General features: G+C 49.1%; 1 protein-coding gene across 2 annotated transcripts in view; it reads right to left on the bottom strand.

Moving 5' to 3' along the window:
- The window catches only part of GALNT10 (polypeptide N-acetylgalactosaminyltransferase 10), a 231,330-nt gene extending 218,301 nt beyond the window's left edge, over window positions 1-13,029 (bottom strand). The window contains exon 1 of one of the 2 annotated variants that reach the window (XM_034960842.3): window positions 12,737-13,029. In XM_034960842.3, the coding sequence (XP_034816733.1) occupies window positions 12,737-12,895 (159 nt within the window). In that variant the 5' untranslated portion in view covers window positions 12,896-13,029. The remainder of the gene's footprint in view (window positions 1-12,736) is intronic. The other variant, XM_063604274.1, reaches the window with a different exon arrangement.
- Between the last annotated feature and the right edge of the window lie 3,333 nt (window positions 13,030-16,362).

Genomic DNA, 16,362 nt, shown 5'->3' with positions numbered 1-16,362 from the left:
GCTCTGGGATCTCTTCTTCCCAGCTGGAGCCTCATCCAAGGGGGTGTCCTGCTAGGAAGCCTCCTTCAACAATACATTCCTCCACCTAGGGACATGGCAATACATGGCACTATAACATTCACGCCACCACAGTGGTACAAATTAAGTTTTGTAGGCATTTCCAAGAGACAGACTAATTCTAACTGGAAAGATCAGGGAAGGCTTTCTGGGAAGAAAAAGATTTCAGAGGTGCCTCAAGGGATGGGTAGAGGGTACTCAAGAAATTCTTAGGTCACCCCTGAGCCATGGCAGACTACCTAGGACTCTGCTGAGCTAAAAGGAGGTGAGTTCCCCATCACTGGGGGTGTTCAAGTCAAAGATGGTAACCATTTGGCAGGGATAAGGTTGAGGGAGACTGGATATGATAAAAGATACAATTCCTTGAAATTGTGGATTCCACTGTGGTAGGCTTATGGCTTCTTTAGTGTCATTTCTCATCATATTTGCTAAGAGAGAGACACACATCACAGAGACTATGGGGGTTGCGGGGGGAGGTGGAAGGAGAGACAGAGAAACACACACAGACAGAGAGGGAAGAGGCCTGAGAATAGGAGACAGGTGAAAGAGTCATACACCCAAAGTGAAAGAGAGTCCATACAAGTCACAGAGGGAGGAAACTCACACCGGGGCTTCCCCTCGCCCTTAACTGCTACAGAGAACAAAAGAAAGCAAAAGCCTGACAATTAGAGTTAAAACTAATCAAATGTCCCTTTAATACCTCTGGCTTGGCACTTGGCAGCCTTCTTAACGTGTCCCATTGTTCCCTGGCAGGGCTTGGATGGCAGGAGCCCTCAGCTGCCTCTCTTGCTGCCAGGGCAGAGTGCGGAATAGCAGGCGAGGGGAGTCTAGGCTGCGAAAGGGAGAAGCAGAGAGGCACACCCCAGGCTGACTCTGCTGGGAGACCCCAACCCCACAAGCAGAGAGGCCCCACCCTAGCGGGAAAGATAGCTCACACCACACCAGTGTCTGACAACCGCCCCGAGGGAGGAGTGGCAGGAAGAGTTATGGGTGGGAAAACTGACTCTGCTCGTGTGCCAAGAAGGTATTATTCCCACTTACAGATGAGGAAATGGAGGCCAAAAGACGTTAAAAGACTTGCCCAGAGGAGTCAATAAAACATGGTAGCTAAGAGCACAAGTTGGAGAGTCAGAAATCTGAGTTTGAGTCCCACCACTCGTTTCTTGTATAGGCCTGGGAAGTGACTTAAGTTTCCCGAGCCTCAGTTTTCCCATCTGTAAAATGACAACAGTAAGGGCACTCACTCCCTGGGATTACAGTGCTGATGAACTGAGATGGGCACAGTGCATAGCACGCAGTAAGAGCTCAATAAACTAATGATCATCGCTGTTTCTGCTGCAGAGCCAGTGCTCAAGGACAAAGCTAACTCCTGGCCACCACACCGAGCTGTGCCCCACACTCCATGCCCCACTGCCCCACCAGGAGCCACCTGGAGCCTCCAAGGGAAGGTTCTTGAAATGGCGGGCAGACGGGCCCCCACTCCTGCCCCGGCAATGAACCCTACTCTCAGAGACATGAGTGGCTATGTTCAGCTGCCTCTGGGGGGACCTAAGCTGTTCTCATCCAGGTTCTCTCTTTTCTAGAAACCTCCTGGGTGCCTGTGAGGTCCCCTCAGACCAGGGAGTGGAGCATGTACCATTTCTGCTGGGAAACCTGTTTTCACTCTCATTTAATGGATCCTAACACTTCCCCAATAATAGGAAGATACATTCTGGGGTTTCCCGACATGCCAGGAAGCACAGGCAGAAAACAAGGTGGATTCTGTACCTACATCATTTCTTTTTTTTTTCTTTTCCTCGAGACGGAATCTTGCTCTGTCGCCCAGGATGGAGTGCAGTGGTGCGATCTCAGCTCACTGCAACCTCTGCCTCCCAGCTTCAAATGATTCTCCTACCTCAGCCTGCTGAGGAGCTGGGATTACAGGAGTGCGCCACTACACCTGGCTAATTTTTGTATTTTTAGTAGAGACGGGGTTTCACCATGTTGGCCAGGCTGGTCTCAAACTCCTGATCTCGTCATCTGCCCATGTTGGTCTCCCAAAGTGCTGGGATTACAGGTGAGAGCCACCATGCCTGGCCTGTACCTACATCATTTCTAACAAATCTAGAGCAGCCCCTGACATGGCTAAAAACAACAACAACAACAACAACAACAACAAAACTTTATTAGACAGGGTAGACCTGAAATTCAGATACCTAGAAACGGACAGAAGCAAGGCAAATGAGATAGAGCAAGAATCATCTAAATATAAACATGAGTGAGTCTGTCAGAGCCTAAGGTTTATATACTTACACTTCCAAGTAATTATTTTTTTTTCTCTGAAAAGTACATTAGTCTTAGAGACAGAAGGATTAGCATCAACTTATTGGCTTTGTGACTAGTCGTGTCACTTATGCTCTTTGAACCTCAGTTTTTACATCTGTGAAGTGGGGACCGTAAGCCCTGCCCTGCCTCCACCGTGATACAGAACTGGGAAAAGCCTATGGGAATTTGCATATCATAAAGGAGGGCTCCCAAAATCGTATGTCTCCTGCAGCCTGGCCAGTTGTGTGAAAGGGTGAAGTGCCCAGGTTTGAGACCACTAAGTGCAGCAGGGGTGGTGGCCAACTGGAGAGCTAAGGTCTGTCTAGAGGAGACAGCTGCTCCCACATCCAGCAAATTCTTACAAAACTTGAACCTGAACTCAGCAGCTGAACTTTCTGATTAAAAAACAAAAAAACAAAAACAAAAAAACAGAAATTAGTATAGAATTGTTTTAAAATAGGAAATATTCTCATGTTTAGGTACTGGTAACATATGAACATTTAAAAATTAAAAAACCCAACTATCTATGGGCCAGCACTGTTCAAGGCACACAAAACATATCTCTGGGCTGCATCTGGCCCACAGGCCACCAGTTTGCAACTTCCATTAAAGTATACAGGTAAGGTGATTAAAAATACATAAAGGTCAAAGAAATTAATAAAAGAAGCTCTCTGAATGAAATAGCCATTAAAGTTTATTATTAATAAAATAACCACAAATCCAAATGACAGATCCTGGCTCTCCAAGAACAGAATTACTAACTTTTCACTGAAGTTAGGTACCAAATTTAGAAACTGGTTATTTCACAAATAGGCACACACACACACATACACATTTTAACTCTCAGCAGCTGACTCTGATCAATACTCAGGAGGAAACATGCAAAAAATAACAGTTTTCAGTTGAGAACATACAATGTGCTTTAGCAGCAGGACGTAATTTTCACACACACACCCCTGCCAGATGTTTCCAACCTGTTCCCTCGAAGAAACCCCCTTCCCTCCAGGAGCCCCTGTCGGCCCCTCTGCTCAGCAGCCCGCCTCTCAGAGGAGGCTGACATTTGTAACTCACAAGGGAGACCCACACAAACACACACACACACAACCCTGGCGAACTGGGCTCGTGAGAGGCTGCCCGAGTGCAGCATCCAGGCGGCACGTGGGACTTGCTATAATCCCTGCCCTGGCACGGCTGCCTGGGTATTCAGCTGAAAGAGCTTTCTGGAGCCAACAACAACAAATCCAAGAACCAGGCTCATGGGGGTCTCAGTGATAACCTCCCACTGAGGCCTCCGCAAGTCCCTGTGAGCAGGGGCAGACCCACAGACTCGCCCCAGACCATCCAGTCAGTGGCTGGCGCAGATACCGGAAGGAAGCATCCCAGCTGGATTGGAATCCTGTTTCCATCACTTCCTAGCTGCGTGGCCCTGGATATGTTACCTGACCTCTCTGTACCTCAATCCTCACAACTTTTATTTAATTTCATCTAATCATCACCATGACACTAGGAAGTAGTGATGACTTTGCTCATTTTAGGAGAAGGAGCCGGAAGCCCCAGAGGTCAGGCACAGAGCCAGCAAGTGGCAGAGCTGGGCCTAAGGATCAGGTCACATTGGTTCCCAACTCCACACTCTCTCCTCTGCTCTCTCCAGTACAAGGGAGAGGTTTACAGGGTCTCCACAATACTAACCCTTCCCAAGAGACCCCCTAGTTCAGCCCAACACCCACGTAGAGGCACCTACCTCATCCTTGCCCATGGCAAGAAGGCAGAGCACGCATCCTGGAAGAGCAGCAGACTGCGGGCATCAAAGGAAAATAAAGCTCTGCAGCCCCAGCCAATCCTCGCAGCCCACAGGAGAGGGATTCCAAAGTGCACCTCCCATCCCTGTCCTGAACTGGAGCCTGATCTGCTTGCATCAGATACAGTGCCACTGCTAAAAGTACCACAGAGCTCCCCTGTGGGTGCCGATTGACAACTTGGGAAGCTGCAGATAAACACACTTCCCAGGAACAGAAGTTCAAGGGCGGGTCCTGAAGCACTCCTGAGGAGAATGGAGTGGGTCCCTGGGGAAAGAGAGGTCTGTCTCCTGTCAGGTGGGTGGAGAGGAGTTCCCTGTTGGACCCTCAGTAGGATTTGTTAAATATGTGATCCTTGGCCAAGCCCAAACCAGCCCCTTCATGCTCTTTGGGCATGGATCCTGGTGTCACCATCCTTAACAGGCTCCCTAGGGATTGTGAAGCACCCTGAAGTTCAAGAAGAACCATTCCTAAGGCTAAGCTTCCAGCAGGCATCCAGCAGTTACTGAGTACCAACCATATGATTCACTTACTCACTCACCCCCTCAGCCATTCAGCAAATATTTTAGGCAAACAAGAGTGACCAAGAGAGAGGTTAGTTCCTGCCTTTAGGAAGCAGACAGTCTGGACAGATTAAAAACAATTACAGCATTGCGTGACAGATTTATATACAGGTCTCCAGGCCCTGGTTGGAAAGAATGCTAACCTAGGCTGCCCCGGCAGGAGTTAGTCAGGTCTAGGGGCAAGGCTGCAGGGAAGAAGGATGTTAGAAATCTTCTGGAAGGGCCTCTGATCTAAGTAGGCAGATGAGAAAATCAAGGCTCAGAGGAGCTAAGACCCTTGAGTGACCCTTGGGGGCTGGAGTAACCAAAGAACACTTCCTGGAGGTGGTAGGCTATGAGCTGAATCTAGAAGGATACAGAGGGTCTGGGTTGTCCCAGGGTGGGAGTTGAGAAGGCATCCCCAACAATTGCTTCGCATTCCGAAGTTTCAGGGAGAGGGGTACCAAGAGCAGCCTCTGCATGCACAATTTCCTTCCTACCCCCAATAATCAGAGATTGCACCCACCTGGCTTCTTCCAGTTCTTCTGAACCCTGTGCTGTTAAGCCAACCACTTATCTTCGAATTGCTCACCTTCTAGACAATGACGATGTTATGCAGCCCTCCCCACCTCCGCCAAAGGGAAGCCACAGAGAATTGAGTCCCTGCCATAGGCGAGGCACTTCACAAAGGCAGCGGCATCACCATGTTTACCGAGCACTTGTTCTGTACCAAGCATTGTGTTTGGGGTTTTGCCCACAGTGACTCACTGAACCCTCAAGAGAACTCTCTGCCACAGTTAACATTACTACCATTTTACAGACCAAGAATTCCAGGCACACAGGTCAAGCTTGCCCAAGCCTCGGGTTTTGAATCAGGCAGTGTAGCTCCAAAGCTAGAGCACTATACGCAGCCCCACATGCCTCAAACCAAGAGGAACGGAGACAGGAGGAGGCTGAGGTAGAGGTTTCTCTTCCAGCACACACCACCACCACATGACCTTATGTGCTCCACTTCAGCTACTGAAGAGGCTGTCTTAGGGCAATGGTCCCTCTCACCTGCTCAGATGTCCAGGCTTGCAGGAAGGGCTTAACGGGCAGGGGTGGAAGACAAGTCCTTTGTCCTGCTCAGATATGGAGGAAGTATGGTGGTTAAGGACTCAGCACTAGGTCAGAGTTCAAATACCAGCTCCACCACTACAGGCTGTGCATCCTTGGGCAAGCACCTGCCCCTCTTCGAGCTTCAGTTCCCTCCTTCTTTCCTACCTGGTTACAACAATATTTAACAGATGTACAGGTAAAGGACCTAGCAGAGTAAGTGCTAAATAAATGGTAACTGCTATTACTACTATTAACATTATCAACCTCATTATCAGCCATATCATCATCATTCTTTGGATCAGTATCATTTTATGCTGTGGCTTTCATCACCTGAGAAAACTGAAGACAATTTAACATCTGAAGCTCAGCATTCTCTTAAAGCCATAGGGAAGGAAAAAAATAGGCCTGCTTTTTTCTTTTCTCTCCTATCTACACTCAGCAGAGGGCAGCAAACAGGAACCATTCAAAGATAAGAGGGAGAGAAGAGAGACACATGGAGAGAAAGCTACACACGCATAAATACACACCCACCCACCACAGCAAGCAGAATTGTTTAGCTTCCTCTAGCTTCCAAAGTATGAACACTCCACCTCCTCCAGCTAAGAGGGCCAGGCAGAAAAAACGTGGAAGCTGCAGAGACAGAAGTTCTTTTTCAGCTTCAGAGAAATTTTCAATGAATTGACTTTTAGTGTGTATGGGGGCAGGGGAGACAGTTCTCGGGACGTCTGTGAGGGGAAAGGAAGGCAGCGGCAGAACTGGTAAGTAAGATTCAATAAAGACAGCTTTCAATTGCTCTTTATCTCCACCCTCCACTGTGTGTTGGCAAGCATTTGCACCCAAGCCGTCCTCAGCAACAAACTGAGGTCCACACAGCTAATCATCTCAGCCAAGGGGTGGCAGTGCTGGAATGAGAACACAGACCTCCAGACTGCAGGTTCGGTGCCCAAAAATGGGTCCAGGGTGGCAAAGGGGTTTTCTCTCCAGGACCAAATCTCATCCCCAAGGAGTGATTACTGCCTGGAACACTGTGTCAGCAGGACTCTGGAGTGGATATTTGTGGGCTTCTTCTCTAGATATCTTTCTCCTCTTCCCAAAAGCAGCACCCAGAGTCTTCTCTGGGGAACTGCTCTTCTTAGATCTGGGTAACCTGACTCCACTCCTAGCTCTAGGGTACGTTAAGTCAATCAATACAGCTTCTCCTCCTGAAATCTGCGAATGGTTCAGACAGCAGATTAGATCCAAAGTGGACCGGTAAGACCTAAGATCTTGCTAGAGTTTATAGAAAAGATGTTCTCTGTCTTTTGTAGAAGCTACCAGAGGAGACAGACCCTCTCCTCTAGGATCTAGGTGTGGATCTGAGGTCTGAAAGGGCTATTACCATTTTTTGCTGCCATGGAGCCTCAGAATAGAACAAAGCCAACACACAGAGAAAGTCAGAACCAACAGAAACCAGAGGAAAGGAGACCGAGCCCTGACAATGCCACAAACCTCTAGATCACACCATACCTGAAGCCAACTACAGTCACAGGAGCCAATATATTCCCTTACTCATTTCAGCCCACATGGCTCAATTTGTTTTGTCACTTGCAACTGATAGAGAATCTGAGGTGGTTCTTAGGCTCAGGTTCTCTCTGTCTGTCAGGGATAGCAGTAATGGTGCCATGTACTACCCAGCCTTTAATTCCTCTACTCGTCCCTTTGCCACCTTAAATTTTAATCCATTTTAGTTGCTTTTAAAACTATAAAATGAGGCTGGGTGTGGTGGCTCACGCCTGTAATCCCAGCACTTTGGGAGGCTGAGGTGGGCAGATCACCTGAGGTCGGGAGTTCGAGACCAGCCTGACCCACACGGAAAAACCCCATCTCTACTAAAAATACAAAATTAGCCAGGCTTGGTGGCGCATGCCTATAATCCCAGCTACTTGGGAAGGCTGAGGCAGGAGAATCACTTGAACCTGGGAGGTGGAGGTTGCGATGGGCCGAGATTGCGCCATTGCACTCCAGCCTGGGCAACAAGAGCAAAACTCCGTTTCAAAAAAAACAAAAACAAAAACAAAACACTATAAAATGTTGGAAAGAAAATGTACAAAAATAGATCTACAAAAAAATAGCCAGATAGGTTCCAGCAGATAATTGGTGTCATTAAGCAGTGGCCTCCAAAATTTGGGGTGATAATCTTGGCTCCTGAAAGAAATAATGGTAGAGAAGGATCAAATATTAGTATATGGAGGGAAAGAATTTCTCATGGTGAAATAGAACAAGAACTTGGAGAATGGATTCTGATCTGCGTTCCTTCCTATGGGAACTTGTTTAATTTGTTTCCCCTTTTCTCGGCCTCAGTTTTCATACCTAGAAATTGAGGAGATTGGACTAGATGACTTCTGCAGCCCCCTGCCTGCTCTGATATATTTCAATCATTCAGCAAACACATCCTGTCTTCCAAGTGCCAAATCTTGTGCTTTGTGCTAGAGGAGGATGTGTTCCTACCTTAAGACATTTCCAGCAGGGAGGCCATGATACACTTCTTGCTGCGGGAATTCAGGTGTATATGCGCTACCTCCTTTCCCCACTCCACTGCGCATGAGAAGAAAGGTTCTCTGGAGAAACAAGACTCTTATTCAAGGCCTTCCCTTACCAGTTCTGACACATATATGGGATGCAGAGGGTCAGATACATGTAAAACACGAAACCTCTGCAAACACCATCAGGAGCATTTAGCTGCCATGGGGCTTACGTGTAGCTGCCAGGTTTGCCTCAAGGTGCTTTTGATTCAGTGAGGAGATCCTGATGCCATCTCTGTGTAAGAGCTGACTGTGGACAAGGTACAATTAGCAAGCTAGATGGTTATCTTTTAAATGGGCTTTTGCTTTTCATTCCTGATTCCATTATCTGTTACCATGTCACTGGAACCAACAGATCAAAGGCTGAACATCCTTAGACTACAGCCTGAGAAAAGACATTCAAATATGAACATACCCTTAAGTTGTGGCCTCATTACAAGTTAGATACAGAGGCCTGTTTAAATATACTATCACTATTCAGACGTGTTTCCAAGCATACTCACAGAACCTCAGGATGTAAGAGTTGGAAAAGCCCTAACACAGTATCTATTCCCTACATTGCTAATGAGTTTCCATATGTCGTTAACTCTACTTGAGTAGCCCTGCTGAGAAACAGTCTGAGCCCAAGTCTGGTATTAGTAATGAAAAGGTTGATTAGCAATGTCTGCCCTGGCCATGGGAGGGGAAGCATCATTACAATATGCATTTGCCTTTTCCCTTCTGAATCTAAGCCTCACTTAGCAGATGAGGAATCCAAGGCCCAGAGAGGTTAAACCTCTTTCCTGAGGACACACAGTGAGTTTAGGGCAGGAGAAAGGACTAAAAGCCAGGTCTCTGTTCCCAGGCCTTCCTCAGCTGGACTCCTTGGTAGACAGCAAGCCAAGAATGACAGAAAGAATGTAGGGAGCCGGATTTGTTCTGGCAAATCAACAACCCTTCCCTAGTGGCATCAGATTTCACCTGGGCATGCAGACAGAGGAGTGATTAGCAAGCTAAAGGATACTAGCCCTTCTGTGGAAAATTAAGGAAATCGTTCCAAGGCTACATTTCTATACTTAACTTTCTGATGGGCAAGGCTTCTGCCACCAGGAAGACTGAAAAAAGAGAAAAAAACATATTGATTTCTGGATGTTCTAAGAATAAAGTTCAGCTCTAATACAATGAGAAAGAAATCCTGATACTTGAAAATTAAAGTCACCGTTATTCCATTATTCCACCAATTTCTATTCCACATATGCTATTATCCAGTGAAGTCATTTTTCAACAAGATATTATGGCTTAGAAATGAGGAGAGACTGCACTGAGTTTCCTAACTTGAGCTTTTAATAACCTGTCCCAAACCTGGAATATGAAACAGACTGTTGAATTAAACCAAGATGTTAAACAGATTGGGGCTTGGAATGAGAGGGACCCACAAATTAAAAGGAAGATGGCTTCAAGGCTGGCATTTCTTGCTTGGTTTTGCAGCTTCCCAAGAAGCCAACTGTCTGACCAGATGACTGCTGAAATCCTAGAAGCATTATGTGTCCTTTATAAATCAGCTATCCCACCCAGCTCCAGAGGTACACCCAGGATGAGCTGGCATGAGTTATGTAGACTTTCATTCTAGCAGATGATAAACACTATAAATTTGAAACTCCGTTCTTTAATCCAGTGGAGAAATCAAGGAGTTAGAGGACTACTCAAGTAGTGGATATGTTACTCTCAAAGAATCTTCTTTCAAACCCATATGGAACACATTTTTCATTTGGATAAAGTCCTGTCAGACTTCCCTCCAGAGCCTCTGCAGTTATTTCTACCAGAAGGATCAATGAGATGCTCAAAGATGATTCTCAACAATTACAAGAATGACAGGCTGAGCTCAGAACTGGTCAGCCCTGTCGAAAAAGCTCTGTATGCTCAAGATGCCAGATTTCCCAGATAGCAGCCTGGCATGTTACATGTATGTTCCAGTACACTGGGATGAGGGATGGAACACCATCACTCTGAGAAGTCAGCCTCTTTCCTCAAAGCCAGCTGACATTCAAACAACGGACTGAGGGCCAAGCCCAGTGCTCTGCATCTGTGGGAGAGTGAAACAAAAAGGGGCTGTGTGGAAATTTGGCAGGGCGTTCTTGAAAGGCAGCAGATGAATGCTGAATCCTGTAGCACCTAGAAGAGCTTATCATTGGGGAAACAGCTCCATTCTGCTGCTCCCATGAAGCAAAGAGATTTTCTTTAAAGCAAGAATAATCAGTTGGTATTCCCCCCAACCCCCCAAACCCCCTTCACCACTTCTTCCTCCTCCTCTTCATGCTATTCCAGAGAAAAAGAAATGAACAAAAACTAGATCTTCCCAGATGAGCCTGTCTATCCATTTCAGTTAGGGGCTCTGAGCAGCACCCAGCTGTTGCTCCCCTCTCTCTCCCTGCCCAAAAGTCTGCCTTACTCTATCAATACCCTCTTGCACAAGTGAGTAATTTACTTTGAAAGCTCAGGCCAAACTGGCAGTTAACCTTGACCTTCTCTACACATCTGGGTCTACAGAAATGAAAATCAGGATGTCTTTGGCATCTATTGCAAATGAAATACGAGGGCTTTCTCCAAGCAGAGGCAGAATGTCAAGCGCTATTTTAGAATGGGCTACAGCTATTCTAAAGGAGAGTTTGCACTAGGGTAGGACACTCCCCCTTGACCTGGGGCTGTGTCCAGTATGGAGCCTCCACAGCTAGGGATGCTACAAGGAACTCTGGACTCAAGACAGAAAAAAAGAAGGGACCGTTGTATTCCTCATTGATTAACTGATAGTATCACAGAATGTTAGAACTGGACCAATAATCATGGTTTACAGACCAAGAAAGTAAGGCTCAGAGAAGGAGATGAAAGGTGATCAAGGACACACAGTAAGTTAGTGGTAGAGCTGAGGTCAGAACCCTGGAACTCCTGACTCTGATGCTGGTACTGAATAGGAACAGAGGAAAGAGATTTCATGAAAGGAAAATCCATACAGATACAGAATTTCAGGGAGAGAGGTCTAAGCTAGCTGTCAGGGTTTGAACCAGGGGTTTAGGAAAGAGATGGAAACCTTAGTTTCTAAACAGTAAGCTCTACCAGAAAGATCAATGAGACCCTCTGGGATGCTTTGCAGCAATTAACAGTTACAGGCGGAGCTCAAATTGGTCAGCTCTGTAGCAAAGAGCCCTCTGTGCTCCAGATGCCAGACTGCCTAGACAGCAGCCTGATACTGGGAAGAATAAGGAAAACCATCAATCTCAGAAAAGCCAGCCTCTTTCGTCGAGGCCAGCCAACAATCAGTCAAGTCTGACCCTGATACACAAATTATCCACTTCTCATGGGACCAGAGAAATCCCGTAAGAAAGCCTGAAATGTTCCACTATATGAAACAGTCTAAGCAATACACTCACTAGCACCTCCTGGGAGGGTGGGAGTGATGTGACAGAGCTTCTGCTATGAGGGAGCTGCTAGTCTAAATGTGTGCACGTACACATACACACAAACATACATGGGTAAGTTCAAAGGAGGCAGAAACCATTCCGATCCCAGTTTTGGCTGCAATAAACACTACAACTAACCAGACTAGACAAGTTCAGAAGAGATAGGGAAGGCTTCTGGTGTTCCATCCTCAGGACACTGGGCACCAATAGCCTCTGGGACATTTTGGGGGTCCCCCCACCAGAGCCCCACCTCTGGACTCCCATAAGGTCAAAGGCAGCAGGTCCCTCAAGGACCAGGAGCTTACCCCCTTCTCCACCCCCAGGGGCTTGAAGCTTTAAGGGGAGCATGATCTTTACATTCTGCAAGGAATCCACAGGATCTGAGAAAGGAAAAGGCTAGAGTTGGGGCGGGGGTGTTGAATAAATGGGGAGAGGAGGAAGGCCCGGGTGTCTCGTTGGGCAGATGGGAAATCAGGAAAAGGGCTGACCTGAGCAAAGAACACTGGGATCAGCAGGTAGGGGTTGTGGGGGGGGTGGGAGGAGGGGAGCAGAGAGGACCTGGACACCAAATAGAAGAACCAGAATCTTCATTCCTATTGGCACAAGGCAGGAGTCATCCTGGGATACAGGGATGCAGATAGGATCCTTCAAAAGAGATCCGCTGGAAGACGTCAAGGAATACCAGACGGGGACAGAAAGGAAGGTGGTAACATGTGGTGAGAAATAGCGTCCTGAGTGCTAGTTCGGACTCAGTCTCTGACTGGCGTGGGGCCCTGGACAAGTCCCGACAGCACTTAATTTTCCCATCCGGAAAATGGGAAGAGCTGAAGAGTCTCGGAGCTGACTCTGAGGAGGCAGACAGCAGAAGGTGGAGGAAGGAACCACAGGCTAAAAGTGAATTCGGGAAGGGGGTGTTCCCGGCCTGTAGCAACGGGGGGACTCACCTGTCCCGCCGCCGGCGCCACCGCCGCCCCCGACCCCCCAGGGGTGCCGTCGGGCTGCCGCTCGCGGTACAGCGCCCAAAGCCCCACGTTGGGCAGGAGGACGAGGGCCGCCAGCACCAGCGCCACCGCCTGCAGGAGCCGCTTCTCCTTCCGCCTCATCGGGGCCGGTCAGCCCCGCCGCGCCCCGCCGGCCCCGCCGCGCCACCCCCAGCTCCGCGCGTCCGCCCGTCCGCCCGGCGGCGGCAGCAGCTCAGCGAGCAGAAGCGGCCGCGGCGCCGGCCCCGCTCCAACTCCGCGGCACTTCCGCCGCTCGCCGGCCGGGGAGCCGGGCGCCGCCACCACGCCGCCGCCACGAGGGGGTCGTCGCCGCCGCCACCGCCCCCGGGCCCCGCCGAGCCACCCGCCCCGCGCCGCCTGTCCCCGCGTCGACCGCCGAGTCTCTGCGCAGCAGGCTCGGCCCTCTCACGGAGCGTCTCGGCCCGCCCGGGCGCGGCAGGGTGCCGGGCCGGAGCGCTTCCCCCCTCTCGAGCCGCGATGGTGCGTCCCACTCCTCGGCGGCTCCCCCGCCCTCTGGAGCTTTGCGAAAGTCCCGGAGTTGGCGAGTTGGGCGCTAACTGGTGCGGGCTGGGCACCGCTGGGTAGGGTGCATGTCCGCGCGCCCGGGTACCCTGCCGCCCCGCCCGGCAACCTCCGCCCGGCAACCTCCGCCCGGGACTGCAGCCGAACGTTTGCTGCCTCCCTGGGGATAATGCAAATAGTGCTGGGGCCCCGCCGGGCGTTCTGAGCCTGCAACCCCCGGGGCTGTCACTTCCAGCCCACCTAGGCTCGGCCCCCAGGACCTGCGGACCTACTTTGACCCCGGCGACTCGGTGTTCCCGGCCATGAAACGGGGCCACAGCCGTGCTGCACGCTCACTGTTCCGCGGGCGGGCCCTGGTTTTCTTCCTGTAGGGGGCCCCTGGCGTTAGGTGTGAACGCCCTCTGCAAACTGTAGGGAGCTGTGCCCGGCCGCCGCCCGTCTGTAGATCCTGCAAACCGGCGGGTGGGTAGGTGACGGTAGCCTCTCTGCAGCACCTTTCCTCACGCAAGTCCAACCCCCTTGGAGTTAGAATGCCCTGCATTCTCACGCGTGCTTTTGGATCCTAAGCGCACTGAGCCCTTCCCGGAAAGCTTTCAGCAAACCGTTGGCGAGCGCCACTATGTGCCAAACACTGTGCCAGGCTCTGGGATGAAATGAAAACAGACCTGAGCCCTGACGTCTGGGAGCTGAAACATGAAACACGTAATTTCACTAGACCAGGCAATGTGTCTGTAACTGTGGCGAGGGCTTTGACAGAGGAGTCGGGCTTCTGGGCGATGCGGAGGGCCGTGGAGCCGGACTCCGACGGTGATGCCAGCCAGCGGCTCCTCCTCGGGGCGCTCGACGCTGGTCACTTAGCTGCCTCCTCCCTGATGCGGTGGAACGGAGCAGCCCCTTGGCTACCTTACTCTCTGCCACCCCCACATTCGTCCTCTTGATTCTCTGCTTCTCTAGCTCAGCCGCTGACCTTCGTGCCTAGCCGCCACTAGTCCTTGACCAGCGTTCTGACAACTCTTGCCTCCCAGTTCTTCCAGCTCCAGGCTGAGCGATGGGGAGTCAGTTTTCTGACATCACAGCTCAGTTCTTGATTTCTGCAGCAAAACCTTCAAGGCTTCCATCACCTCGGCTCTAGAGTCCATCATGCTCCTCTCCTATGACCTGCTAGGGCTGATCAAACGTTCTGTCTCCTGCCGTGCCCTGCCCTGCCCTGCCCTGAGCTTCGCTCAGCCTGTTGCAGGCTTTGTGTTTTCCTTCTTGTGCTGTTGACCACGCAGCTCCTTCTACCCATAAAACCCCCTTCTCTAGGTCGGTGGAAATCCTGTTCATCCTTCCGTGTCTAGTTGAACTGCCACCTCCTCCACGAAGCCTTCTAAAACTCCTCCTCAGGGAACTGTTTTCTTTCTTTAGATTTCCATCACAATAATGCTTACCTTTTATTGAGTGCTTACTCTATGTCAGGCAGCCCTTGAGATGCATTACCTCTTTAAATGCTCGCAGTTACCCTGTGAGGTACATGCTTTTCTTATACCCATTGGCGAATGAGACTCAGATTTAAAAATGCATGTAATCCCAGCACTTTGGGAGGCCAAGGCGGGCAGATCACGAGGTCAAGAGATCGAGACCATCCTGGCCAACATGGCGAAACCCTGTCTCTACTAAAAATACAAAAATTAGCTGGGCGTGGTGGCGGGCACCTGTAATCCCAGCTACTTAGGAGGCTGAGTCAGGAGAATCGCTTGAACCCAGGAAGCAGAGGTTGCAGTGAGCCGAGATCGTGCCACTGCACTCCAGCCTGGCGACAGAGCGAGACTATATCTCAAATAAATAAATAAATAAATAAATAAACAAATAAAATAAATAAATAAAAGAATGTGGCAGCCAGAATGATCTTGTTTTATCCAACGTTAGATTGTATCGCCCCTCTGCTCAAATCCCTGTAGTGGCTTCCCACCTCTCATTAGGTTCCTAAGAAAGTACAGGACCCTACAAGCCCATATGTGATCAGCTCTCACTCCTTACTGTCCTTATTGTGCCCCAGTGACATTGGCTTCCTTGTTGTTCCTCAGAGCATCCCTCAGGAAGGCACAGTCCTGCCTCAGGACCTTTGCACCTGTTGTTACCTCTGCCTAGAATGGCCATTTTTCTGTTTCTAGCTCCTAACTCTATGTCTTTTTTAAACACTTTTTTTGTGATAAACGTTTGTAAAACTGATCATTTGAACTATTTTAAAGTGTACAATTCAGCGGCATTATGTAAATGCACATTGTTCTGCAGCCATCACGGCTATCTCCAGAACTGGTCATCAACCCAACTGAAACTCTGTACCCATTAAACACTAACTCCCTATTACCCTCTCCCCACAACTGCTGGCAACTACCCACCATTCTACTTTATCCTTTTTGAATTTGACTATTCTAGGTACCTCATGTAAGTGGAATCATATCATATTAGTTCTTTTGTTTCCAGTTTATTTCACTCATAATATTTTTTAGATTCACCCATGTTGTAACATGTATCTGAGTTTCATTCCTTTTTTTTTTTTTTTTGACAGTGTCTTATTATGTTGCCCAGGCAGGTGTGCAGTGGTGCAGTCACTGGTGCAGTCATAGGATTATAGCTGGTTGTAGCCTCAAACTCCTGGGCTCAAGCCACCCTCCCACTTCAGCCTCCTAAGTAGCTAGAACTACAGGTCCATGCTACCACACCCAGCTGATTTTTTAAAAATCTTTTATGGAGACCGGGTCTAGCTATGTTGCCCAGGCTGGTCTCAAACTCCCGGCCTCAAATGATCCTCCCACCTTGGCCTCCCAAAGTGCTGGTATTACAGGTGTGAGCCACTACGCTCAGCCAAATTCCATTCCTGTTTTCAAGATTGAATACTATTCCATTGTATGTATGCCACATTTTGTTTATTCATTCATCGGTAGATGGACATTTGGGTTGTTTCTACCTTTTGGCTACTGTGAATAATGTTGCTATGAATAGCCCTATGTCTTCTATACTGCAGTGGATACACAGTATTTATGTAATTAGATAATGTTGCAAAA

The sequence above is a fragment of the Pan paniscus genome, chromosome 4 (assembly GCF_029289425.2).
Source record: "Pan paniscus chromosome 4, NHGRI_mPanPan1-v2.0_pri, whole genome shotgun sequence".
In the NCBI taxonomy this organism is placed as follows: Eukaryota; Metazoa; Chordata; class Mammalia; order Primates; family Hominidae; genus Pan; species Pan paniscus.
The sequence above is the reverse complement of the archived record's forward strand: the minus strand, read 5'-3'. Positions and strand labels throughout refer to the sequence as shown.